This window comes from Cladosporium halotolerans (assembly GCF_011745625.1).
Source record: "Cladosporium halotolerans strain TM138-S3 chromosome Unknown Sca10, whole genome shotgun sequence".
NCBI classification, from domain to species: Eukaryota; Fungi; Ascomycota; class Dothideomycetes; order Cladosporiales; family Cladosporiaceae; genus Cladosporium; species Cladosporium halotolerans.
The window spans coordinates 194,902-217,244 of NW_027191461.1; the positions used below are offsets into that span (position 1 = coordinate 194,902).

General features: G+C 53.8%; 10 protein-coding genes across 10 annotated transcripts; 3 read left to right on the top strand and 7 right to left on the bottom strand.

The window, feature by feature from the left end:
• Positions 1–222: 222 nt before the first annotated feature.
• WHR41_03786 (uncharacterized protein) lies at positions 223–1,050 on the bottom strand. The gene is made up of 2 exons (XM_069372392.1): positions 462–1,050; positions 223–407 (listed from the first exon to the last, which is right to left on the bottom strand). The coding sequence occupies exons 1-2, from the start codon at positions 734–736 to the stop codon at positions 293–295; spliced, it is 390 nt and encodes a 129-aa protein (XP_069230552.1). The 5' UTR covers positions 737–1,050; the 3' UTR covers positions 223–292.
• A 211-nt stretch (positions 1,051–1,261) lies between these two features.
• Positions 1,262–3,924, top strand: WHR41_03787 (uncharacterized protein). Its single transcript, XM_069372393.1, has 4 exons — positions 1,262–1,602; positions 1,657–2,491; positions 2,545–3,178; positions 3,236–3,924. The coding sequence occupies exons 1-4, from the start codon at positions 1,476–1,478 to the stop codon at positions 3,302–3,304; spliced, it is 1,665 nt and encodes a 554-aa protein (XP_069230553.1). The 5' UTR covers positions 1,262–1,475; the 3' UTR covers positions 3,305–3,924.
• Positions 3,925–4,200: 276 nt separating this feature from the next.
• On the bottom strand, positions 4,201–5,803 carry bna4 (Kynurenine 3-monooxygenase; the record flags this gene model as incomplete). Its single annotated transcript, XM_069372394.1, has 2 exons — positions 4,201–5,648; positions 5,704–5,803. 2 exons carry the CDS (start codon positions 5,801–5,803, stop codon positions 4,201–4,203), a joined length of 1,548 nt encoding a protein of 515 aa, XP_069230554.1.
• A 328-nt stretch (positions 5,804–6,131) lies between these two features.
• mef1 (Elongation factor G, mitochondrial) lies at positions 6,132–8,528 on the top strand (the record flags this gene model as incomplete). Its single annotated transcript, XM_069372395.1, has 1 exon — positions 6,132–8,528. The coding sequence occupies one exon, from the start codon at positions 6,132–6,134 to the stop codon at positions 8,526–8,528; it is 2,397 nt and encodes a 798-aa protein (XP_069230555.1).
• A 264-nt stretch (positions 8,529–8,792) lies between these two features.
• WHR41_03790 (uncharacterized protein) lies at positions 8,793–10,505 on the bottom strand. Its single transcript, XM_069372396.1, has 2 exons — positions 9,327–10,505; positions 8,793–9,265 (listed from the first exon to the last, which is right to left on the bottom strand). Exons 1-2 carry the CDS (start codon positions 10,419–10,421, stop codon positions 8,903–8,905), a joined length of 1,458 nt encoding a protein of 485 aa, XP_069230674.1. The 5' UTR covers positions 10,422–10,505; the 3' UTR covers positions 8,793–8,902.
• A 325-nt stretch (positions 10,506–10,830) lies between these two features.
• WHR41_03791 (uncharacterized protein) lies at positions 10,831–11,520 on the bottom strand. The gene is made up of 2 exons (XM_069372397.1): positions 11,115–11,520; positions 10,831–11,055 (listed from the first exon to the last, which is right to left on the bottom strand). Exons 1-2 carry the CDS (start codon positions 11,462–11,464, stop codon positions 10,920–10,922), a joined length of 486 nt encoding a protein of 161 aa, XP_069230673.1. The 5' UTR covers positions 11,465–11,520; the 3' UTR covers positions 10,831–10,919.
• A 631-nt stretch (positions 11,521–12,151) lies between these two features.
• Positions 12,152–13,287, top strand: WHR41_03792 (uncharacterized protein). Its single transcript, XM_069372398.1, has 3 exons — positions 12,152–12,374; positions 12,429–12,446; positions 12,514–13,287. The coding sequence occupies exons 1-3, from the start codon at positions 12,205–12,207 to the stop codon at positions 13,160–13,162; spliced, it is 837 nt and encodes a 278-aa protein (XP_069230672.1). The 5' UTR covers positions 12,152–12,204; the 3' UTR covers positions 13,163–13,287.
• On the bottom strand, positions 13,227–14,960 carry WHR41_03793 (uncharacterized protein). The gene is made up of 4 exons (XM_069372399.1): positions 14,731–14,960; positions 14,556–14,625; positions 13,658–14,502; positions 13,227–13,601 (listed from the first exon to the last, which is right to left on the bottom strand). The coding sequence occupies exons 1-4, from the start codon at positions 14,734–14,736 to the stop codon at positions 13,560–13,562; spliced, it is 963 nt and encodes a 320-aa protein (XP_069230671.1). The 5' UTR covers positions 14,737–14,960; the 3' UTR covers positions 13,227–13,559.
• A 441-nt stretch (positions 14,961–15,401) lies between these two features.
• Positions 15,402–16,190, bottom strand: WHR41_03794 (uncharacterized protein; the record flags this gene model as incomplete). The annotated part of the gene is made up of 1 exon (XM_069372400.1): positions 15,402–16,190. The coding sequence occupies one exon, from the start codon at positions 16,188–16,190 to the stop codon at positions 15,402–15,404; it is 789 nt and encodes a 262-aa protein (XP_069230678.1).
• A 533-nt stretch (positions 16,191–16,723) lies between these two features.
• Positions 16,724–18,116, bottom strand: WHR41_03795 (uncharacterized protein; the record flags this gene model as incomplete). Its single annotated transcript, XM_069372401.1, has 2 exons — positions 16,724–17,591; positions 17,650–18,116. The coding sequence occupies 2 exons, from the start codon at positions 18,114–18,116 to the stop codon at positions 16,724–16,726; spliced, it is 1,335 nt and encodes a 444-aa protein (XP_069230677.1).
• Between the last annotated feature and the right edge of the window lie 4,227 nt (positions 18,117–22,343).

The following is a 22,343-nucleotide window of genomic DNA, read 5'->3' on the forward strand; positions in this document are numbered from 1 at the left end:
CGTGTGAGGCGGTAGGGCTGACGTCACATGCATTAAAACCCCAGTGATCCCACGACATAAAGGGCGTAACGACACACGCAACATTTGCTATCTGTTCCACTCCAAAAAAGGACTTCGCTACAATACCCTTGGCACAGCACTAAGCCGTTGAATGAGAGTCGCATCGACTTTAGAAGCTTCGCTATAAGGGGAAAGCAGAACAGTGGTCGACGTGTCATTGCATATCAGCTTCGTAGGTTCTCAGATATTCATTGTCTGCATAAAAAGATAACAATAAATTCTGTTCATGCTATCAACTCTTGCCCCACCCATCGATGTTGACGACACAGGGTTCGCCGCCCGAACGGACAATGCACCAAACGACATCCTCGTTGCTGTCATTAACTTCCTGATGCTCGGCGAATGCCCTTCAACTTTTCAGCTCATCGTTCGGTCGCTGGAAATCACTCTCATCAACTTACGGTATAAGGGCAAAGTCACCTGGACCTAGGTCTTGCCTCTTTTTCCCGCCCTCGCTCACGACCGTTCCGTGTCCGGCAAATGAGAAAACCACTGTATCCTGCTCACCATGATGGTGGACAGCGGATGCAGAATGAGGCTTAGCCACCATCCTGGATGCACAGATGTTCGGAGTGAGCCCGACCAATGCATTTGCCCTCTCCATTCCCTCCGTCTGCCCGCCCGAGACTTGGAGGGAGGAGCCTTCTCTGACTACGACCGGTTTCTGTTCGGGCATGATGATGTTGAGGTATCCTTTGGATGATAGCCAAGACTGAAGTGCCCGGGTGGTCTCGATAGAATCGTTCTCCTGTGATACTGGAAGACGGCATCTTACGAGCTCGACAATCAGTGTCCTATGAGCTACCAAATGAGACGACTGACGTAATGGTCCACCGCTGGCGCGGATGTCGGCGGCGGCCTGGACGTGTGAAACGAAATGGATTCACATCATGCCCTTACATTTTCCTATCTGCTTTTTTCGCCTAGGGGATGGATGGCAATGTCGTACACAGCGAATTTGATGGCATGTATCGTGAAAGGCCCTCGGTGGGCGAAACATGTTGGTTCCCCTGGCCTTTCCAAAACACGGCCTTCGTCTCCACATCGCGTGGCCCAACCCCAGCTTTGCCAAGCGATGCATCTGACAGCGTCCATGGGCCGAGGCATCTCGGACGCCGCAAAGGCTGAGACACGCAAACCCAGCCAATAACAGAGTTTGGGTTGGCAATAGCCGCAGTCGTCAGATGACCTTCACGCTGCCGCTCGTACGCGTGAGCTGAGCAGGCCGGTGAGATCATCCCGCCGTTGCACATGCTCGGCTGCCGAACGGAGCGCTTTCACATGTCAGGACATACGACCGAGCGCGCGAGCGTGACCCCAGGGATTTGTAGTTCTTCCTTCATACCGCGTTCCCTTTCCTTCCTGCATCTGTCAACACCTTGATACCCCTTCCTTTCTATACAATTTTCATCACGATGTCCAAAACATTTTCCACCAGCGACGTGGCGTCGCACAACAAGCCTGATAATCTCTACATCATCGTCGACCAGGACGTCTACGACTTGACCAAGTTCCAGGATGAGCACCCTGGAGGAAAGAAGAGTGAGCGATCTTGTGCAGCTACAAAAGAATGAATAGTCTGACATGCATGCACAGTCCTCCAGCGTGTTGCCGGCAAGGATGCCAGCAAGCAGTTCTGGAAATACCACAACGAGTCCATCTTGAAGAAGTACCAGAAGCAGCTGCAAGTCGGCTCCCTCGATTCGAAGCCCAAGGCCGCCGCTCCTCCCACGCCGCCTGCGACTCCGCCCGCGGAGAAGAAAGAGAAGGTCAAGCCACAAGCAGAGCCAGGCGTCGTCGCACCCGCCCCGGGTCCGGCTGCTGAGGAGGAGGCCGAGGCGATGGATTCATTCGGCGACTTGATCCCTTACGCAGATCCCTCTTGGTACCAAAGCTACCACACTCCTTATTTCAACCAGACCCATGCAGACCTTCGAGCTGAGATTCGCCAATGGATGGAGGACGAGATCATGCCGAACGTCACCGAGTGGGACGAGGCAAAGAAGGTTCCGGACAGCGTGTACAAGACTATGGGCGAGCGTGGCTGGTTGGCTGGCCTTCTCGGCGTCCACCCCTACCCCACACATCTCGTGAAGAACCCGCCCAAGAGCGTCCCTGCAGAGAAGTGGGATCTGTTCCACGAGCTGCTGATCACCGATGAGCTGTCTCGCTCCGGCTCCGGAGGCTTTGTCTGGAATGTGCTCGGTGGATTCGGAATCGGTTGCCCTCCCGTTTACAAACACGGAAAGAAGGCTCTCAAGGACCGCATCCTGCCTGGAATTCTGAGTGGCGACAAGCGCATTTGCCTTGCCATCACTGAGCCTGATGCTGGATCTGATGTCGCGAATCTGACTTGCGAGGCCAAGCTCAGTGAGGACGGCAAGCACTACATTGTCAATGGTGAGAAGAAATGGATCACAAACGGCATTTGGTGAGTACTTCTCCGCATCTTTTACCACCCCAATTACTCATATATCCCTACAGGTCCGACTATTTCACCACTGCCGTCCGCACAAGCGACAAGGGCATGAACGGCATCTCCGTCCTGCTGATCGAGCGTAGCTTCGGCGGCGTCAGCACCCGCCGCATGGACTGCCAGGGTGTCTGGTCCAGCGGTACCACCTACATCACCTTCGAAGACGTCAAGGTGCCCGTCGAGAACCTGATCGGCAAGGAGAACCAGGGCTTCAAGGTCATCATGACCAACTTCAACCACGAGCGTATCGGCATCATCATCCAGGCTGTCCGCTTTGCGCGTGTCTGCTACGAGGAGAGCGTCAAGTACGCCAACAAGCGCCGCACTTTCGGCCAGAAGCTCATCAACCACGCTGTGATTCGCATGAAGCTTGCGCACATGGCCAGACAGATTGAGGCTTCGTACTCATGGCTTGAAAGCTTGATCTACCAGTGCCAGAAGATGAACGACACCGAGGCCATGCTGAAGCTGGGCGGTGCGATTGCCGGCTGCAAGGCGCAGGCGACGACCACTTTCGAATTCTGCGCACGCGAGGCGTCCCAGATCTTCGGAGGTCTGAGTTACTCTCGCGGTGGCCAGGGTGCTAAGGTCGAGAGGTTGTACCGTGACGTCAGGGCATATGCCATCCCTGGTGGTTCAGAAGTGAGTATCACACCAGTCATTCATTCTAACAATCGAGCTTAACTAACCAACGCATAGGAAATCATGCTTGACTTGAGCATGAGGCAGGCACTGCGTGTGCACAAGGCGTTGGGCATGAAGCTATAGATGGTCTCGTGAGCGATTCGACAGGGCGAATATAGCATGCCACGTCGCCCCACGGCTTTCGAATAACACAAAGTCTGAAACAAAATGGTGGACATCTTACATTTTCATGATGCTGACCGCGGGTGCCTGTCCCACTCGAGCACGTGATCTCAGCCCAACCCCTCCCCCCTCCCTTTTTCCTCCCACAGCAAAAAGCAAAAAGACTCGCCTTACACCGGATTCGAACCCGGCAAAAGAACCACCTCACCTCGTTCGGGGGGTGTCAAGAAAACCACTGGTTAAGGTGATTTTGCTTTCGGTGGTTGTGCCAGGTCAGCAGTCCTCGATGACTGGCGAGGCCGACCCAGGGGGTCTCCGTCATAGTGCTTTCCACTGCGCCACATGACCGAGTCGCCTACTCATGCTTCTGGTTATGTCATACGCAACTGCACAACAATATATATGTGGAAATTGAGGCATGTGATTGCGTGGGGTCCGTGAGCGGGTGTGGGGCTGGGCGTGGGGGTGATGTGAGGTTAGTGAAGTGAGGTTAGCGATTCCACCTTACTGCATCTTGCCAGTCACTTCGTCGCCAGATGTATACGTAGTGATAAGGTCCAATGTATGCCTCTTTTATAACACTATCGTACAAGTTCTATTGGGATGCATCCGGCAATTCATCTTGTCAGACTGATGCTGTATGGCGACCAGGAACAAATGCTGCAAGGCCAGTCTGTCGGCCACAATCGGGTGATCTGTATGGAGAAGCGCCAGACTGGCACGCTTGCTGTTTCGATGCTTGTCCTCTTGTCGCGTGTCTCAGAGCTTCCAGCAAGATCGAGACCTGCACAGACTCCCTCCCCAGCCTCAAAAGCGTGTATAGTTCTGTATCTCCCTTACCTCCTACCGTCTCCCTCTCAGGTGAAGATACGACCAATCCTCTCACCCAGTCCCGTCAGCCACGTGCCCAGCCCAAATCCTCCCTTGACCGCGACTCTGCCTGTGCCCGTGGCCCGGTTCCAGCGCCAGATCCACCACGCCGCCGAGCTCACAAATGGTAACAATGCAGTGCCAACAATCCCACGCAGCAGAATCGTGCTCTGCTTCTGCACCGCCTCCCGTACCTCCGAATATCGCTGATTGCTAAACGACACCCGCGCATACTGCGTGCGGAAGCCGCTGGAAGGCAGCTTGTCGGACAGAAACTCCTCGACGGTCTTGCGCGCGAGATACAGCGGCGAGCGCACGCCCGAGTGCATCTCCCAATAGTTGGCGCTGGCGAGGTCGTTGATCGTGTGGGCGTCGGGCACGCGCTCGGCCGTGTAGGATTCGAGCGCGGCTTGCGGGTCGGCGGCGTTAGCGTCGAGGTGGGAGAAAAGGACGCGCACGTCCTCGAGCCCGGCGTTCATGCCTTGGCCGTAGAAGGGGAGCATAGCGTGCGCGGCGTCGCCGAGGATCACGCCGCCTCCTGGGCTGTAGATGTGGGGAGAGCATTTGATGGAGATTAAGGGAAGGTGTGGGTTTGTCGTGAATTGGGAGTGGAGGGCCGAGGGCGAGATCAAGCCGGGAACGACGCCGGGAAAGTTTTCGTTGAAGATCGTCTGGAGTGAGTCTTCGCTCGACTCAAGCTCCGCGAACGTGGCGGCGGGGGCGAAAAGGGTGCAGGTGAAGGTCTTGTCTGTACTGGGGATGGCGATGAACATCTTATCGTCGCTAGGCCATATGTGAAGATGGTTGGGCGAAGTGGCGAATCCTTCAGCGGCGGAAGGGGAGGGTTGGCTCGCGTCCTTTGCCGGCGGGATTGTGAATTCGCACCAGAGAGTGTCGATGTATGTCTGGGCGTAGTCCATCCTGAGGTACTTCATCATGTGGTAACGCACGCTACTGTGGGCTCCATCGCAACCAAGGATGAGTTCAAAGTTGATCTCGATTTCTTGAGGTCTCGCAGGTGGTTGTTGGTTCTGGTTGGCCTGGGCTCCATCGGCAGTCTGAGGAGAGCCGTTCGTTTTCCGTTCTAGCCAGGCCTTCTTTACCTTAAAATCAACTCCCGTCAATTTGTGGTGAAAGAAAAGCTTGACGTTTGGAAGCCCTTCCAGCTCGTCGAGAAGGACCTTGTTCAGGTTGGCACGATCGACAGCACGAATGAAACGTCCGTGGACATCATAAAGCTGAGACTCTTCAGTGACGTTCCCTTTCTTGTCCTGGCTGTGAATCATTCGGCCATGCATTGGAATCGTTTCTGAGAGGACGGCATCCACGAGTTTGGGCGAATCGGATTTACGCATGGCATTGATGCCACGTTCGGAGAGTGCCAGATTGATCGATTTGGTAAAATTAAGAGGCACTGTCGAGGCATCTCTGAGATCTTTCATTTGGTTAGCACCTAACTTCGCCTCACAACACTCTCGCCCATTACTTGCCTCCTCGCAACTCGTATACTTCGACGTCCCAACCACGACGCGCTGCATAAAGCGCGGCCAAGGCCCCGACGGGACCTGCTCCAATTACGACACACTTCATCTTGTCGTTGATGGAGACGTCCTGATATCGACCAGCAGGGACAAATTTATTTTATTCCATATCACGCTGATCAATCAAAAGATCTAGAGTCATGACGAACTCGTCAAGCCGGCAAACTCCGCGGTGATGCGCATAATTCAGAACGTAAGTGCCCTGTCAGCGTATCATCCAGCATGCACCCATCCTCTCACTAGCACCCGATGGAAAGCTTAACCCCAGCCAGACGATCGCGCTGCAGGGAAGCGTCCAAAAAATTGTAGGACCGTCTCCTGCATTGCCATCATCCTCTTTTCCTTCAACGTTTGTCCTTTAATACACTCGTTTGACAATGCGAGCCACCGCCCTCGCGCGCAACGCCCTGCGCCAGCCTGCTCTGCGAAGCGCCGAGTGGGCGGCCTGCCGCAGGAGTTTCGCCTCATCCGCCCCCCCATCCATCCGTCCTCAGACTTCATCGAAATTGGCACCTCGCACAGCACAATGGCAAAGCTGCAGGTGGCAGTCCGCTGCCGCTGCCATCCAGGAGGCTGCTGCCCACGATCCGACCAATCTCACTCAGGATGCGATTGTGGAGAACCTCGACCCTAAGGAGGCGGCTCGTTTGGACAAAGTCAGGAACATCGGTATTGCCGCGCACATCGACTCCGGCAAGACAACAGCGACGGAGCGTGTTCTATTCTATACTGGACGTATCAAGGATATTCACGAAGTTCGTGGCAAGGATGCAGTCGGCGCAAAGATGGACAGCATGGACTTGGAGAGAGAAAAGGGTATTACCATTCAGTCTGCCGCGACTTTCTGCGATTGGATCAAGAAGACTCCGGACCCTGTCACTGGCGAGCTGAAGGACGAGAAATACCACATCAACTTGATCGACACTCCCGGTCACATTGACTTCACCATCGAAGTCGAGCGTGCCCTTCGTGTGCTGGACGGTGCTGTCATGATTCTCTGCGCCGTCTCTGGCGTGCAGAGTCAGACTGTGACTGTCGACAGGCAGATGAAGCGTTATAACGTACCTCGTATCAGTTTCGTGAACAAGATGGATCGCGCTGGCGCGAACCCTTGGAAGGCTGTCGAGGGCATCAACCAGAAGCTCAAGATCCCTGCTGCCGCCGTTCAGATTCCGATCGGCGCGGAGAACGAGTTCAAGGGTGTTGTCGATCTGATCAGGATGAAGGCTATCTACTCTGAGGGCGAGAATGGTGAGATTGTTAGGGAGGATGAGTGCCCTGCCGACCTAAAGAGCTTGGCTGAGGAGAAGAGGGCTCTGCTCATTGAGACCCTGGCCGACGTCGACGAGAACATTGCCGAGATCTTCCTTGACGAGCGTACACCTTCTCCTGATGAGATCAAGGCTGCCATTCGCCGCGCCACTATCAGTCTGAAGTTTTCGCCTGTTCTCATGGGTTCTGCCCTCGCAGACAAGAGCGTCCAGCCCATGCTTGATGCAGTCGTCGACTATCTCCCCAACCCCGCCGAAGTCGAGAACCTCGCCCTTGACCGCAAGCGTTCCGAGACTCCTGTCAAGCTTGTCTCCTACAACAGCCTTCCATTCGTCGGGCTTGCTTTCAAGCTCGAAGAGTCCAACTTCGGGCAGCTTACGTACATCCGTGTCTACCAAGGTTCTCTGAAGAAGGGCGCCAACGTCTTCAACGCCCGCACCGGCCAGAAGGTCAAGGTCCCGCGTATTGTACGCATGCACTCCAACGAGATGGAGGAGGTTCAGGAGATTGGTGCTGGTGAGATCTGCGCCGTCTTTGGCGTCGACTGCGCTTCCGGTGACACTTTCACCGAGGGCGGTCTCGGCTACAGCATGAACTCCATGTTCGTGCCCGACGCTGTCATCTCGCTCTCCATTGCTCCCAAGAACACCAAGGATACCCCCAACTTCTCCAAGGCCATCTCCCGTTTCCAGCGCGAGGACCCGACCTTCCGCGTTCACAACGACTCTGAATCTGGCGAGACCATCATCTCCGGCATGGGTGAGCTCCACCTGAGCATCTACGTGGAGCGCATGAAGCGCGAATACAAGGTCGAGGTTGTGACTGGTCAGCCCCAGGTCGCCTACCGTGAGACCATCCAGTCCCGCGTTCCTTTCGACCACACCCTCAAGAAGCAGACTGGTGGTGCTGGTGACTTCGCCCGTGTCGTCGGCTTCATGGAGCCTACTGGCCAGCTTGGCGAGAACGAGTTCGAGCAGGCCATCACTGGTGGCACCATTTCCGAGAAGTTCCTGCTTGCTTGCGACAAGGGTTTCAACGCTTCGTGTATGAATGGACCTCTGCTCGGTCACAAAGTCATGGGCACCTACATGCAGATCAACGACGGTGCCACCCACATGACGGATTCGTCCGAACTTGCGTTCAAGAACGCCACCCAGCAGGCTTTCCGCAAGGCCTTCCTTGCCGCCAGTCCGCAGGTCCTCGAGCCCCTTATGAAGACTGTCATCAACGCGCCCAACGAGTTCCAGGGTAACATTGTCGGCCTCCTCAACAAGCGCAACGCCACCATCAACGACACCGAGATCGGCGCCGAGGACTTCACCCTCACCGCCGACTGCTCGCTCAACAGCATGTTCGGCTTCTCCAGCCAGCTTCGTGCCGCTACCCAGGGCAAGGGCGAGTTCTCCATGGAGTTCAGCCACTACGCCCCTGCGCCTATGCAGCTGCAGAAGGAGCTCGTGGCCAAGCACGAGAAGGAGAGGGCTGAGAAGAACAAGAAGTAAGCGTCCTATGGGGCGAATGAATTAAGGAAGTTCGGCGTTGAAGACGAAGAGAAGCTATTGTATGATATCCGCGACGGTGCAGCATGATCTCCTGATAGACAGGGCATACATGTAGAAATGTCCGGGCCGCGCGCTCATGCCGGATCCGGATGCACGGGAGCGTTGGGAAAGCGAGGGCGCAACGAAAGTTCATGTACAGTAGCATCAGCCCTGGTTTGTCGTTTTCCATGTAAAGATACACCATTGAACTTGTTTGGAAATAGATTCGGGAGAGAAGGGAACGAGACATCTCTACTTCATTCAGATTCACGAATGCTTTCACCGATAACAATTCTGTCGGCCACGTTTCGGCAACACTTGGTATCTCGCTCAATCTATAGCATGACAACACCAACACCGTCCATCTTCGTCTTGTCGATCTGGTTGTTTTCGTCCACGCCGCCACCCAGCTTCGGCGTCCGCCAGTTGAAAAGGTAGAAGTTCAGCTTGCCGTCGCCTGGCTCGAACTTCTGGTCCTTCAGGAAGAGAGGGTTGTCGAGCAGGGTCAGCGCGTTGAAGACGTGGAAGTCTTCCTTCTTCGCGAGCACCAGCGCGTCGTGCACGAGCTCGTCGAGGCGCGATTTGAGGCCCGCTTGCACCTTGTCCGCGGGGCCGGAGGCGAAGGCGCTTTCCGAGGCGTAGTAGTAGAGGTAGGCGGCGCGGATGGTCTCGGTCGTGGAGGCTTTGAGGACAGTGGACTGGCTAGTGTTAGCATGTGATTCATTGGCCCCAGCGGAAACCTGAGCGGGTTCAACTTACTTCGAGCAGGTAGTATGAGATGAAGTCCGTGATCTTCCCTTCTTGCTCGACCACGTACGACCATACGACGCCCTTTGCAGCTGCCGAGCAGAGGAGGTGCTCAATCTCTTCATTGCTAAATTCCTGCTTCAGGTGGAAGCGGTCGAGGTAGCGGACGAGAAGGTCTTTCACTGCAGGCACGTCTTCAGACTTCATGGGACGGAGACCCTTCGTTGATGTCTTCGACGGAAGGAAGTATTTGCGGATTTGCATAGCTTCCGTAGAACGATGAGGCAAGTGGCTGAAGCCGGTCTTGTAGAGGTGCTGCCAGTCGAGAGAACGGTGATAGTAGCGACATGTTGTGACGGGTGTGGGAAGGAGAGTTCCAGCGGTGTAAAGGGCTTGGTAGATTCCGTTGCGATAGCACTGCCGGGTGACTTCCTTGATGAGAACAGGAGCGAGACGCTTTGAACGCAGTTTGCGGTGAATGGTCAGGAAGTTGATTTCCACAGCGTTGACCTTGCTCTGGCGGACCTTCAGGCTGGCTGGTACTCCGGAGATGAAGGCCACAAGCTTGCCCTTCTTGCTCTCGTCTGCGGTCTTTGTGCGCACACCGATATGCCATTCCTTCTTCCAACCCGGCGGCTGCAGTGCCCACTTGAGAAATTCAACGGAGTAGTTGAAGCGGAACGAGCCATCAGTGTCCTCGACATAGTGGTTGTAAAGCAGATCATACAGCTCCTGTAGCTCTGCCTTCTCTTCAAGGTCCAACAGATCCCATACAAAGCCGTCCGGCAGTTTCGCAGGCTCCGGCTTCGCGCTCGCCTGGCAAATGTGATCCGGCAAAATAGGTCCTTCTTTTGCGCCGCCATCTGTGGTTTGCAAGAGATTGGGCTCTTGGAATTTCGGCACAGGCTGCGTGTTCCAAAACTTGTAGTCCTCCTGTTTCTTTCCCTCTGGTTTCGGCCCTTGGCTCAGCGCAAGCTGCTGGAGAAGTGCCTGGAGATCTTTTGCCTGTGTGACATTTGGTGCGCTCCCGGTGTTTGTCTTCGCTACGTCGCCGTCGGTCTGAGGAGCTTTGCCTTTGTCGACATTCTTCTGGTCTTGTCCAGACATTTTGAGGCTTTGAAGCTTTTTCGGTGGCTTCAAATTACGGGGTGTGTATGCTGCCGGGGTGTGAAGGTTTGTTGTTTCTCAGACAAGCTCATCAGTCGCAAGCAAGCAAGCGGGTCCCCGAATCGCTTTGAAGTCCGGCGCTGAAGCGTCACAGCTGGAGAAATTGTGCCCCGCCGCGGGGCAGATTCGGAAACATCAGACGACTCAATCGCAAACTCAGGAGGAATACATTAATCTTCTTATTGGTTTGACATTCCACTATAATGATTTCCTTTGTCGAAACAGGGAGGCGCCAAATCATCGATCGACACCGAAATTGGGGGAAAAGATGCTTCAATTAAGACTGCTACGTGCACTGATTGACTGGCTCGTTACGTAGTCGTCGAAAAAATGGACCAACTTCTGCTCACAGGAATGAAAAAGGCCAAGTCACGAATTTGCTTCAACACTTTATGGTTGCCTTCAACGTCAGCCGATGTTTCGGGCGCCTTTCTGGCTTCACGACGTCTGCGAGGTAGCAGGCATCTCCATTTCTGTCTGCGTCCAGACCTCTCCATCGGCCGTCGAAGTGACCTGGAAACCTGTATTCGCGTTGCCATAGAAGGCACTTCCATTATACGGAGGCTTGCCGAGACTTTGCAGTTTGTCAGTTGGAAGATTCGCGCCACAGCATTACGCCCAGGAGAGACTCACCAATCGTCAACGTAGCTCCTGCGAATTTGAAGGTTGCCCGGTTGGTAGAGGAACCTAACTTGGGGATCATTGCATGAATGCCAACCTTGAGCTTCTTCGGGCCTCGCTCCAGTCCCTTGCGCCATAGAGACTCCGCAGTCAGTTTCGAACTCAAGTCCTGGGTTCTTGTCGCTGATATGGAAGTGAATCGGTGAGCCAGTCGGGGCAGTCGGCAGGTTGTTGAGAACCACTACATTCGAAATCTGCCATGGTGAGGCCTCGATGAGGACGTTGCAGGGTTCTTGGCCTTGCGGAGTAGGCAGCGCAAGGGCAACGGTCAGAAAGACGTGGAGGTAAATCAAGGCATTCATCTCGCTAGTGGTACTTGTTGTCTTGGCTGGTTGAGCTGACTGAATATGTGGTTGGTGGATTGAGATCTGGTCAGAGAATTTGTAATGAAGAAGGCTCTGCTCTTATAGCCTTGTCAACAGTGAAGTCTCTCCATTCATTCACCTTACGCTTTCCGCGTCGCACTACAAACGTGGTGAAGTGGCGTCTTGGCCTGCGAGTGTTGGCATAGCTGAACACACCAATCCAGTTTGCCTTATGAGAAAGGCAAAATCGCAATGGCGTGGCTGAACATCTTTGGAAGTTTGCATGGATCATCAGACCTGTACGTGGCCATTTCTATACCACCGAGATAAAGTAATCGACTTCTATGTGAGTGTTTGCCTTTTTAGCAGCATAATAGTCTTTCGCCACGTGTATGTGGCAAGATACTGGCGGACATAGAGCCATGCCTTTGGCCCGCTGACTGGCTGCGCTCTCAATCGCCGTCCATCAATGGCCAACGATACGGTAGTACACGGGTCCCGGCATCATCGTCATGCCAAACTTGCAAGTTTTGGGGTAGTCTCGAGGCTGTGAGTTCGGTGGCACGCTGCACAGCATATTGGGTCTGGAGCTGAGGTGGGAGAATCGCGGTCATCTCGAAGCGGAAGTTGCGAGATTCAGATCCAAGAACGTCAAGATTCCAGCGTAAACGCAGCAAGTCTTGACGCAAGCCAGACCGCATCCTTTCTATTTTTGTCTACCTTACGTACGTTTTCCAATGGGTATCAAACGACCTCACGAAGCCATGGAGGACCAAAATAGCCAGGCGCCGCAATCGCCCTTCATGTCCATGTTCGAAAGCTTTCGCGCAGAATTGGACGAGCACCACGACCGCAGAGAACGCATCATCAAGGCTTCAAGAGACATCACAGCCGCATCCAAAAAGATGTGAGGATAATCACAGTAACTATACAAAAGAACATAAGCTAACAACGATGCCAGCATTTTCACTCTTCAGCGGTATATCCAACCTTCAGTGGCAAACACAACGGCCTGTCAGCCACATTATGGCTAACCCATATTCTAGCCTTCGTACCATCAACCAGCCTCTACCTCAGCACATCAACAAGTCCAATGCGCAGTATTACACAATTATCAAGACCGCCTATGCCTCCATCTCCAAGGATGTGCAGAATCTCAACGCTTACCGCTACGCCCGCCAAGTATCCGGCGGCAATCAAGAGTACATTGAAGCCGCCTCCTTCGAGCACTACCTGACTACTGCATCTCTTCTCACTTACGAAGAAGCGTGCGCCAAAGTCCGCGCGCTGGACTCGGAAGGCCCGGGCGTGGATCTGGGTTACGAAGACTACGTGCTGGGAATCTACGACATGACGGGCGAGCTGATGAGATTTGCCATCACCGCTATGGCGACGAGCGGTGCTTTGCCTGCGCCGTCTTCCAGCGAGAACGAGAACGACATGGAGGTCGATTCCGCGGCCCAGAAGCGCAACATTCTCACCGATCTGCGCGCTTTGCGCTCCGCTCTCGAGTCGCTCAACACCAACGGCACGGGGCCTTTCGGCAAGGAGGCCGACAAGAAAGCCGATGTAATGCGGCAGAGTGTCGAGAAAGTAGAGCGGGCATTGTATGGGCTGACCGTACGTGGCGCCGAGAGACCTAAAGGTTGGATGCCTGATCTGAGTGAGTCGAGAGCGGTGGAGGTGGAAGGCTGAAACGGATGTTCTTCCTGTAGCCCAAGCCGCGATGTTGAAGAGACGATCAAAACGCAATGACGAGTGCAGCAGAAGGGTAATCCGATTTGAATCTATCTTGATGAATTCACAACTTTCAACGCCTGCGCTAGTATTTCCTTTTTGGTACAGAACACAAAGAAACTGACAAGTATGAGGGAAGGCAAGTACGGGACCTCGGACAAAGTCTCTCGTCTCCAAAGACGTCCTTGCGTCTCAGATGGTGGGGAGTAAAACAATAGGCGGGGGACCGTGAGTGGCTAGAAAGTGAATCGGACTGGCCAGGGCCGAAATCCTGGCCCAGTCCCGTGGTATCGCAGTCGAAAACATAAAAGGGAACCAGTTGTATGGGCAATGACATTGCCTGTAGACGTCAGGCTTAAGCGCCAGTGTTTGCGTTGTTATTGCCGCCGCCGCTGTTCTGTAATATTTGCATTAGTATCTTGTTCTCTTGACGAATTTCAAAGGTCAACTTACGAATTTGCCAGTGACGCCAGCCCAGATGAGAATGATGATGACAATGACCAGAATGATAGCCACACAGATACCGAAGCAGATCCACTTCTTTTTGCGGGCAGCTCTCGCGCTCACGATGGCGCGGTCCACCTGCACGTTACCCTGCTCCAAGTTCTCATGCGTATCCATGGCCTTCTGTTCCACGTTCTGTACCATAGGCTCCTGCTGAATGACGATAGCATCCAGGTCCTGGAACAGCTCCTGCAGCTCGAGCATGGTCCTTTCAATCTGCTGGATAGCGGCGTGACGCTGGCGAACGTTGGAGAGAGCACTCTGAGCCTGCCCCCTACGGTCGGAGTTCATGAGTGCCTGCTGGAAGATCTGAGTATCCGCGCCCTCCGAAGTAGCCTCCCTGATCTCCTCCTCTGTCGCATCCGGGCGCACGATAAGAAATTGCCTGCGCTGCTGCTCTTGAACATCTTTGCGGAACTGGCTCTCGACCTGCTGGTAGGAGTTGATGGCTTTGCGAATGCGGCGGTCGAGCGCGTCAACCTGGGGCTTGTTGCGCGGGTCTTGCGATTCGGGGCGCGACTTGATGCGCTTTACGCGATCGGCGAGTCCGCGGTAACCGCTCATGATGTCGGCGCTAAGAGAGTCGACCTCCTTGTTCGAGCCACCAGAAGACGAGATGAACTGGCGCTGGCTGCGCTGCAGGGCAGCAAGACGTGACTCGAGGTCATCAATTGCACGGCCGACAGCGCGGCAGTCGTTGAGAATCGCATTGGGGTCGCTGGGTTGCTGAGGTTGGCCGTAGGTATTGTCGGACTGGCCGTGACCCATGTTCTGCATCTCCATGGGTTGCTGACCTGGTAAGGAGTGAGCAGCCATGTCTGTATTGATAGTTTTAGATCTAACATACCGTATTGAGGCGGGGGCGCGCTGTCGTAGGGGTTGGATTGGCCGTAGCCGCCGCCGTAGCCATTGTTGTACTGCTCGTCGCAATCTAGTCAGCCATGATGTTCGAAGAGAAGAAGCCGATACCATTGCTGCAGTTGCTGGCTCCTCGTTTGAAAAGATACATGGAGTATACCCACAGCCATTGTTGCCGCCTCAGAAAGTTGATGCGCTCTGGAAGTCCTGTTTACTCCTGAATCGTATTGTGGTGGTGTTTCGGTTGGTATGCAAGCAGCAAAGGATGTCCCTGCGCTGTCGAATGCCGTGTAATGAGAAGCTCGTGCGACGTAGTGCCGAGCGGGGTATCTCTTGCGCAGCGAATACTCGGCGCGAGATTGTATGAAGTAAGAGTTGAGATGCCTGGTCTGGTTCTAGAGAGGCTGGCGCGGCCAGTCCCTTAATTCTCGAACCGTTGGCAGCTCCGCCCCCTCGCGCGACGCTGGCGCTAGGCTAGCATAAGCTTAAAAATAGTCCGCGCCGCCTGGCTTCTTCGCCACTGTTGCGCGACAACTCAGCTTGTACATGCAAGGCGACAGCTTTTACTTAGCCTCACTACATACGCACACACGTACGCATCTAAGCCGCTCACGCAAGTGCGAAGTGGCGAATCACTGCTGCGGCCCCTGCTCGCACAATCGGTAGTTGATCCTGTCGCGTCCGTCTTCAACTTTGATCGTTACGAAGGGTGACATCCATGACACTGACAGATGTACATAATTGACTTAGCGGGCCACAGGCGATAGCCTTCAAGATCAGCTGAGACACACGCACTTCAGGGTTATGAGAGACCAATCGGTATATGCATTGTGCCTCAGAAGTCTACCACTTCCACATCCCACCTCTCAGGCTCCGGCCTCTCGTCGGAAACCTCGTCATGACCTCCCTGCTGGTCAAAAAGCACCTCATCGTGCGATGCTGATCCTAGAAACAACATGGGATCCGGCAAGTCCCCCAAGCGCTCTTCGTAGCCTCCAACAACTCCTCTCAGATTGTCCCTCCATTCCCACAGCAGCGCATATCCCTTCACCAACTCTTCGAACCCAATACCGAACTCTTCAACACTCGCCGCGACATCTTCGACCAAGTTTTGTCTACGAGTCAACAAGCTGGCGATGAGGAAACATGACGCCGGCTGCACCATGCCCGAAAGATCCGGGTGCCAGTTTCCGTCGGTCAGAGTCAGCTCAGTCAGGTTCAGTGCTATGATTTCGGTGTCGATGTCTGAGTCTAGGCCACAGAAGTGGACGAAGGAAAGTAGGTCCCTGCTTGGCGTATATGGCAGCATCGGGGATGTGACTCGGGCAACGAGCTTCCCGATTTCACAGCCTCTCGCCTGGTCGTGACTTGGCTCCGCGCTCTCATCGACGCTCATCGACTCCGTTGAGATTTCGTGAATTCGCTTCACTCTCTTCGCGGCTTGCGCTCTCGTCTCGCGCTTTGTCTCTGTAGCTGCTGGAATGCTGGCCTCTTCGGTCTCCGCGTCATGATGGAAGGATCGCTTTTTGGTATTGCTCGCTGCGCGCCTCTGTGACGACGGTCTTCCCGCAACTGGCTGCTCGGATAGTTGCGATGTCCCTTCTTCCGTGATATCGCTGAGCATCCTCGTGTGATTTTTGCCTGCTTGCGTTCGGCCCCTGTTGCTTCCACGCCCGCGCGACGCGGCGCCCCTCGAACGGCCTACGCCTCGCTTTGGAGGCATTGTGCTTCTTTTATGACGGGTATCGAGGTTTGGAGGAACACTTCTTGCCAAAACTGTGCCTTTCAATCAGAGTGATCGAGAGTGAGTGTCAGTTCGACGTCTTCGTAACTTTGGCGCGTAAAAGTCCTTTGTTCCATTGTTACCAATTCCGGCTTACATTCTGCGACGGACCCGGCTAGTCGACATTGGAAAATTCGCAGCGGTTGGACAAAGGCGAATGCGGCTTCGTGAAACATGGCAGATTCTCCTGCCTTGGCGGTTGGGATTGATCGTGAGGTATGTATTGGAGCATAGTGACCGCATTTTGGAAGCTGTATAGACCTACGTCCCACCAAGCCATGACTCAGCATTCCACGGGACACAAAGCATTTAACATCGGGACACGGTTTCAACCAAGGTATGTCGCAGTATAGTAGTCCTCAGAGCATCTCGCTTCAACGAATTGGTGCATAGATCAGCGCGAGCTGATCAATCTCATCTCCTTCCTGCCCCATGAAACCCACAACAGCGAATCCAGCGTCGGCAGTATAAGTCGTGCAGTCGCTCGTGCGAGTACCAGCTTGCAAGGTCCGGCCCGAGCTAGTAGTAGCTTGAATGTAGAAGTTTCTTGTGTGGCTATTTTTCTGGCCGGTGCAAAGCACAGTCTTGGTCCAGTTCTCACCAGACGCCAGGGTCAATGAGGCTGCAGTACCGCCCGTACCGCCGTAAGTAAACTTCTCCCCGCTGGAAAGTTGGACGCTGACCGAGTCGAGTCTTTCGGCTCCTCGGAATGTGATAATGGATGCTTTGGGCGATGCAGGGAGGGAAGGCAGGCTGTTGAACCATGTGCCGTGCGGACCACCGGAGAAGGCACTCTGACGGTATGAGGGTGAGACGGACCAAGACATGGTGGTGAGGATTGGGTTGTGGTCGGACAGAACGGCTCCTTTGTGGTCTGGGTTGGTGTTGAGAAAGTTGTTGCCGTCGTACTTGAAATCCGAAGCGGCCAATGTAAGAATGCGCGAGCCACGGAAGAGGAGCTTGTCAACGATCTCGCAATCGTTGCTCTTCGCAGGGTTGTCGCATAGCAGCGCATCTGATCCGGCGGTCGGATAGACACCGTTGCGTTGCAGCTGTATCCATGGGTCGGTGAGGCCGTTCTGCGTCTGGAAGCCAGTACGGAGGACAGTGTCTGCAGAACGCGTGTAACGGCAATTTGTGTCACCCATGACGATAACAGCATTGCCCTTAGACCATGCATCGATATAATCGGCGACTTGCTGCAAGTTGGAATTACGCGCAACGTGATCCTCGTCCTCGTCGCTGCTTGCAATCAGCATGTGGGTTCGGGTTGGTAATTCGCCTCAGTATCCTCACTCACCCTGCATCGGCGTGGAGATTATAGACATCGATGTAAACGCCTTCAGACGGGTTCCAGCGCATGAACGTGAATCCCTTCGGAGTCAGGCAGTCAGCGCCAGAAGCATTGGAACAAGTGTTCCACTTCACGCGAGTGTAATTGATCCAGTTCTTTGTGGAAATGGAGTTGAGACCGCTGCCGAATGGCACACCTCCGGAAGTTACAGAGCGGAACTGATGGTTGTCGGTCTCATAGATCGCTGCATGGTAGTTGAAGTCTTCCTGCATGTGGATGATGTCGTAGCCATACTTGGCAAAGTATTGGCCAATCTGTTTCGAGTTGTCTGTCTTATCACCAGGGACATCGTTGCTCTGCAGGATCTGCGGAAGGCCAGCGACATTGTATGACAGAGCCGTGAATTTACCATTCGTAGCTGCGCCATGAGCCAGTTCCGCCGCAAGAGCGACGAGGAAAATAGATGCCTTCATCGTGGGAGGCGTTTATGGTGATGGCCGTCTGTCGCATTGCTGCGAAGGATTGCTGGACCTTTTATCGCCCATAATCGTTCGCTTACTCGACCAACAATGGCAGTCGGGAAGCTAGGCTGATGAGGAGTGCGAATGACTTCCTGGTTTCATCTAACGTGCAGGCTAAGCGCTGTAACATGATAGCTTGCGCGCCCAATGAAATAGCACTTGCTGAGCAACGTGATCGCAAACCCGCTTATCGGCCATGTCGCAGCTGTCGAGAATATATGGGAGCGTCCCAAAGACGATATGCTCCGGTCGGGTAGGGTTACACGTGTTCCTTCTTCTCGTGATTTTGGAGTTGCTCGGAGAACCCTTGGAAACCGGGGCTGCGCTAGCACCATGGTTTTCCTTAGAAGGCAGGCTAGTGAAAAGAAGATCGCCATCTTCGGTAAGCGAGGTCGGTGGGATGATGGAGTCTATACGCATCGCTAAGATAGTTTGCCGGCCCCACACGGATATGGCATGGGGCGAGAGTCTTTGCCTAAGTTCCCGGACTGTACTGTTGAACAGCTGGAGCGAGCTTGCGATGCGTTCAGCGTTGTAGAGGCCAAGAAATATTTCGCCACCCAGGTCAAGGACTGATAGCAACCGAACGAGTATTGCATGCACTCAAGGCTCTTCCCGTCACCGGACACTTGCTCGAGAAAGCATCAGCTTTAGATTGTTCTATTAGCGACCACCTTCCCGACGCATGCATGAGTGCCAAAGGGCAACGATGAAGTGAGAAAGCATTAATCAATAGGCAGCCAGGAGCATCGCAAGTAAAACTGTACTTCACTGAAGTGACCAAAACAGCCAGAATGTTGTCGCAAATGGACGTTTTCAGAAGGCAGACTGTCTGCCGACGGCAGCAATCGGACGAACAAAACTGTGCGACACCACTCTCAGATAGCTAGGTGGCGGCGCGTAGCCAGAGCACACTTCCACATCGAGGTTACGAGGGCACCTTCGTACCTCCCTTGTGCGTGGTTCTCACGAACAAGTCAGGAGCAAAGCGAAAGCTCGGAGGCCTCGAGCAGGGTTTCTGCCGGGGCGCTCGTGTCACACAACAATGCATGCGGAGTCAGACCTCAACAAACTTGCATTCGCGACACAGCAACACTTGAGCTCCACTGCAGAATCTGATGCATCCGTGACGCGCCGAAGATGATGTAAAAGAAAGGCGCTTGACGAGTCGAAGATACTGGATCGATGCCAATTCACGAGACCATCGAAGCCCTCGTCGGCCACCGTGGCGCGTCGAAAGTCTGGAGGAGCGCCCACAAGGGCATTTGCCTGAGGCGTCGCATGTCAAGAGTATTGAACATCGCCGCAGCGCACGAACCGGAACACGAGCACAACACAAGCGAAGGCAGCTGAGACGGCAAGGAGCTGTCCTAACGTGCGTTTGATGCATCGGTGATCCGATGCGAAAACGCTGGGATCAGCAGCTGGCGATGGAGGCGGCAAAAAGACGTTGGCACGGAGATTGTGGTTGTTAGCAGACTGGAATGCGTATATATCGCTGGATGCGCTGATGGATTAAGCAGGCTTTCGTGTCATGACGGGATGGTGAAAGTTGGGCAAAAGCCATTGCCAAATTTACAACGAGCGATGGGCTTGATGGTGAGAGGTATCGATGACGCGGTCGCGTTTGCGCGCATTGCGACAGTACACATGCGCACGAATCGCTTGATGGCAGAGGAGAACGCCATCACACGCTTGCACGGGCGCATCAAGATAGGAGACTCAACGACACGGTCGCATCGAAGGCAGTACCAAAGACATCAAGAATCATCGAGATACATCAACATTGACATACAGCGCATGCGACACGATTGAAGAACCGAGACGAGTAGTGGCACAAGCAATAGTATTTGTATTTGAACAACTGTCACAACACGTCAAGTCTAGTTACAATTTGGATTCATCTTGGCCGCCTCCGAAGAGAGCGTTACACCCTGACACCGCGCTGAGGTGTGAATCCATAGTCAGGGTGGGTTTTTTGCGAGGTTTGCCCGTGCCTCGAGAAGTGATGGTGATGATGATGATTTTTTTGGTGCCTGGGAGCTGAAGATGCTCACCAGGCGGTTTTTGAGTATTTTGCTGTGAAGCGAAGGTGTACTCAGTCTGCAGTGCCAGTGCAGAAGTGAAGGTGAATGTCGGTGGTGTGCCGAGATTTTTTTTGGGTTTTGGTTGCTGAGAGTCTTGATGCTCGACCAGCGGGTTTCTTGCTTTGAGTTTGGTGCTCAGAAGCGAAGGTGTTTGAGATTCGTGAAGAAGACATTGCTTTTCGTGAAAGTCGGTGCCTGGTTTTGAAGTCCAGGGCTTGAGCTCTTGAGTGAAGAGAGTGCTGATGGTAGTGCATCAAGCGGGTGTGAATTGTCGAGAGAAGAGATCGTCGACAAGGTGGATTGGAGTAAAGACAGGCTGATCGGCAAAGCGTTGTCTTCCTCGATTCGCCAGACCCTCCGCAACACAAGAACCTTCCCCCTCCCCCAAGGGTTCAGGCGTGTGCATCCGGGTTGTTGAATCTTCAGCCGTTGCTTTGTCGTCAAAGGCTTGTTGCGAACTGCGCACACGTCCATCGGGTCATCACTCCCAATGCGGCAGGTCCAGTTGCGGAAGAGAAGTGGTGATCCCTCTAGTAATCAGAAGGGAAGAACCGACGACCACCGAGTTGGCGGTCGATCTCTCTGAAGGACTCGTCGATGCGGTCCAGCGCGTCCACTCCTTCGGCATGCTATGTCTCTTGGAAGGAGCGCCAGACCGCTTGCTCGCGCAAGTCGGCTTCTTGTTGGCGGTACTTGCTTGAAGTGCACCGCCGGGTTGCGCGCATGGCGCGGTTGTATTTGCGACAGATGGAGTTTCTGACGCTGCGGCTGTAAATGTGTTGTCAGCATCTTTGGTCGCAGCGCCAGTGTTCATGTGCACCAGTGAGAAAAGAAATGGAATCCCGATGGCCGCTATTTCGTTAAAGTCCAAATCCCGCTGGCGCCAGAAAGTCGTGGTACAACTTTGAAGTTCCAGGGTCCAGAATTTGAGCGGGACTTTGCCGCAAGCCCAGCCAAGTCAGAAAGTCTCACGGTCGCAATCTGCGCTGTCGCGCTGCAAGTGCTTGCAGCACCTCCAGAATTGCGCATTGATGAGCAATCCAGCGCCAGAAAGTCCAGATTTGATGAGAATTTGATGGATTCCGTTAAATCTTGATGGAATTTGATGAAATTTTTCTTTTGGTTTTTTTTTTCCCAGTGGCAGATTGATGAAAGTAAAGAAATATATGAGATGGTACTTACAGGAACTGTCTAACTGCGAGAGCGGAAGACATGTTGGTGGTGGTGGTGATGTTGTTGTTGTTGTTGGTGTTGTTGTTGTGATGGTGTTGATGGAAACTTGATGTTTGCTTGTGCTGCTGTCACTTGCGCTGTTTCCAGAGATGTTTTGTATGGAAAGAAGAGAAAGAGGAAAGGGAGGAAGAGCAGGGGGAAGGGGGAATTTATAGGACTCGGGGCGTTGAGATTTGATGCGAGAATCGATGGTCTGTTGAGATTGATTGCGCACTTCGTAATGCGCGATTTACTACCTTCGCCGGTAGAAACACATTCAGTAATGCTTGCAAAGAAAATACGTGAGAGCGTTCTGAGCGCGATTGATGACGAAGTGCGATGTGGTGCTATCGAACGCTATAAGGTAAGCGGAATAATATGATATGTGTAAGCGGCTCGCTCAACGAGGGCGCGCCGCGTTCGGGCAGCAGTAAAGAGGACACGTATACACGGGTGCGTCGGGGTCGCGCAGCCGCTATACATGCGCATAGCACTCTGAAACACGTTTGCACAGTGTTGATGGCAGTGGATGAGATGGCGACCAGGGCGCGGTTTGAGTTGGTCTATCGGTGGTCGGCGACCATGTAATCATCACTTCCGATAGCAGCACAGCTCTTGTACTCTCGCTTGGTCGCTTTCAATGTCATGAAATCTTACCTATTTCCAGCGTAAGTGATTGTGTCCTAGGAGGGTGCAGTTCTCAAACCGTTCATCTGGTGTTGTGGTAGGGTCCGCGCCACCCTTGTTTGGCGTGAAGGCATGTGTCAGTGAGATGCCCAATCAAATCCCCTCTCCAGGAAGTTGCAAGCCTCTGTGCAGCTACCTTTGCCATCAACACATTGCATGTAACGCTGTTCCATCGAGACGTGAGGTCAAGAAA

Coding starts and splice junctions, on each gene's coding strand:
- WHR41_03787 (XM_069372393.1), top strand. CDS start 1,476: ATGTCCAAAACATTTTCCACCAGCGACGTGGCGTCGCACAACAAGCCT. Junction 2,492..2,544: donor TGGATCACAAACGGCATTTG/GTGAGTACTTCT, acceptor ATATCCCTACAG/GTCCGACTATTTCACCACTG. Junction 3,179..3,235: donor CCATCCCTGGTGGTTCAGAA/GTGAGTATCACA, acceptor ACCAACGCATAG/GAAATCATGCTTGACTTGAG.
- WHR41_03793 (XM_069372399.1), bottom strand. Junction 14,503..14,555: donor CGCGCCCCCGCCTCAATACG/GTATGTTAGATC, acceptor ACTCCTTACCAG/GTCAGCAACCCATGGAGATG. Junction 13,602..13,657: donor CTGGCGTCACTGGCAAATTC/GTAAGTTGACCT, acceptor CAAATATTACAG/AACAGCGGCGGCGGCAATAA.
- WHR41_03792 (XM_069372398.1), top strand. CDS start 12,205: ATGGGTATCAAACGACCTCACGAAGCCATGGAGGACCAAAATAGCCAG.
- WHR41_03791 (XM_069372397.1), bottom strand. CDS start 11,464: ATGAATGCCTTGATTTACCTCCACGTCTTTCTGACCGTTGCCCTTGCG. Junction 11,056..11,114: donor AGGAGCTACGTTGACGATTG/GTGAGTCTCTCC, acceptor CAAACTGCAAAG/TCTCGGCAAGCCTCCGTATA.
- WHR41_03786 (XM_069372392.1), bottom strand. CDS start 736: ATGCCCGAACAGAAACCGGTCGTAGTCAGAGAAGGCTCCTCCCTCCAA. Junction 408..461: donor GGTGACTTTGCCCTTATACC/GTAAGTTGATGA, acceptor GAAAAGTTGAAG/GGCATTCGCCGAGCATCAGG.
- WHR41_03790 (XM_069372396.1), bottom strand. CDS start 10,421: ATGTCTGGACAAGACCAGAAGAATGTCGACAAAGGCAAAGCTCCTCAG. Junction 9,266..9,326: donor TCTCATACTACCTGCTCGAA/GTAAGTTGAACC, acceptor AACACTAGCCAG/TCCACTGTCCTCAAAGCCTC.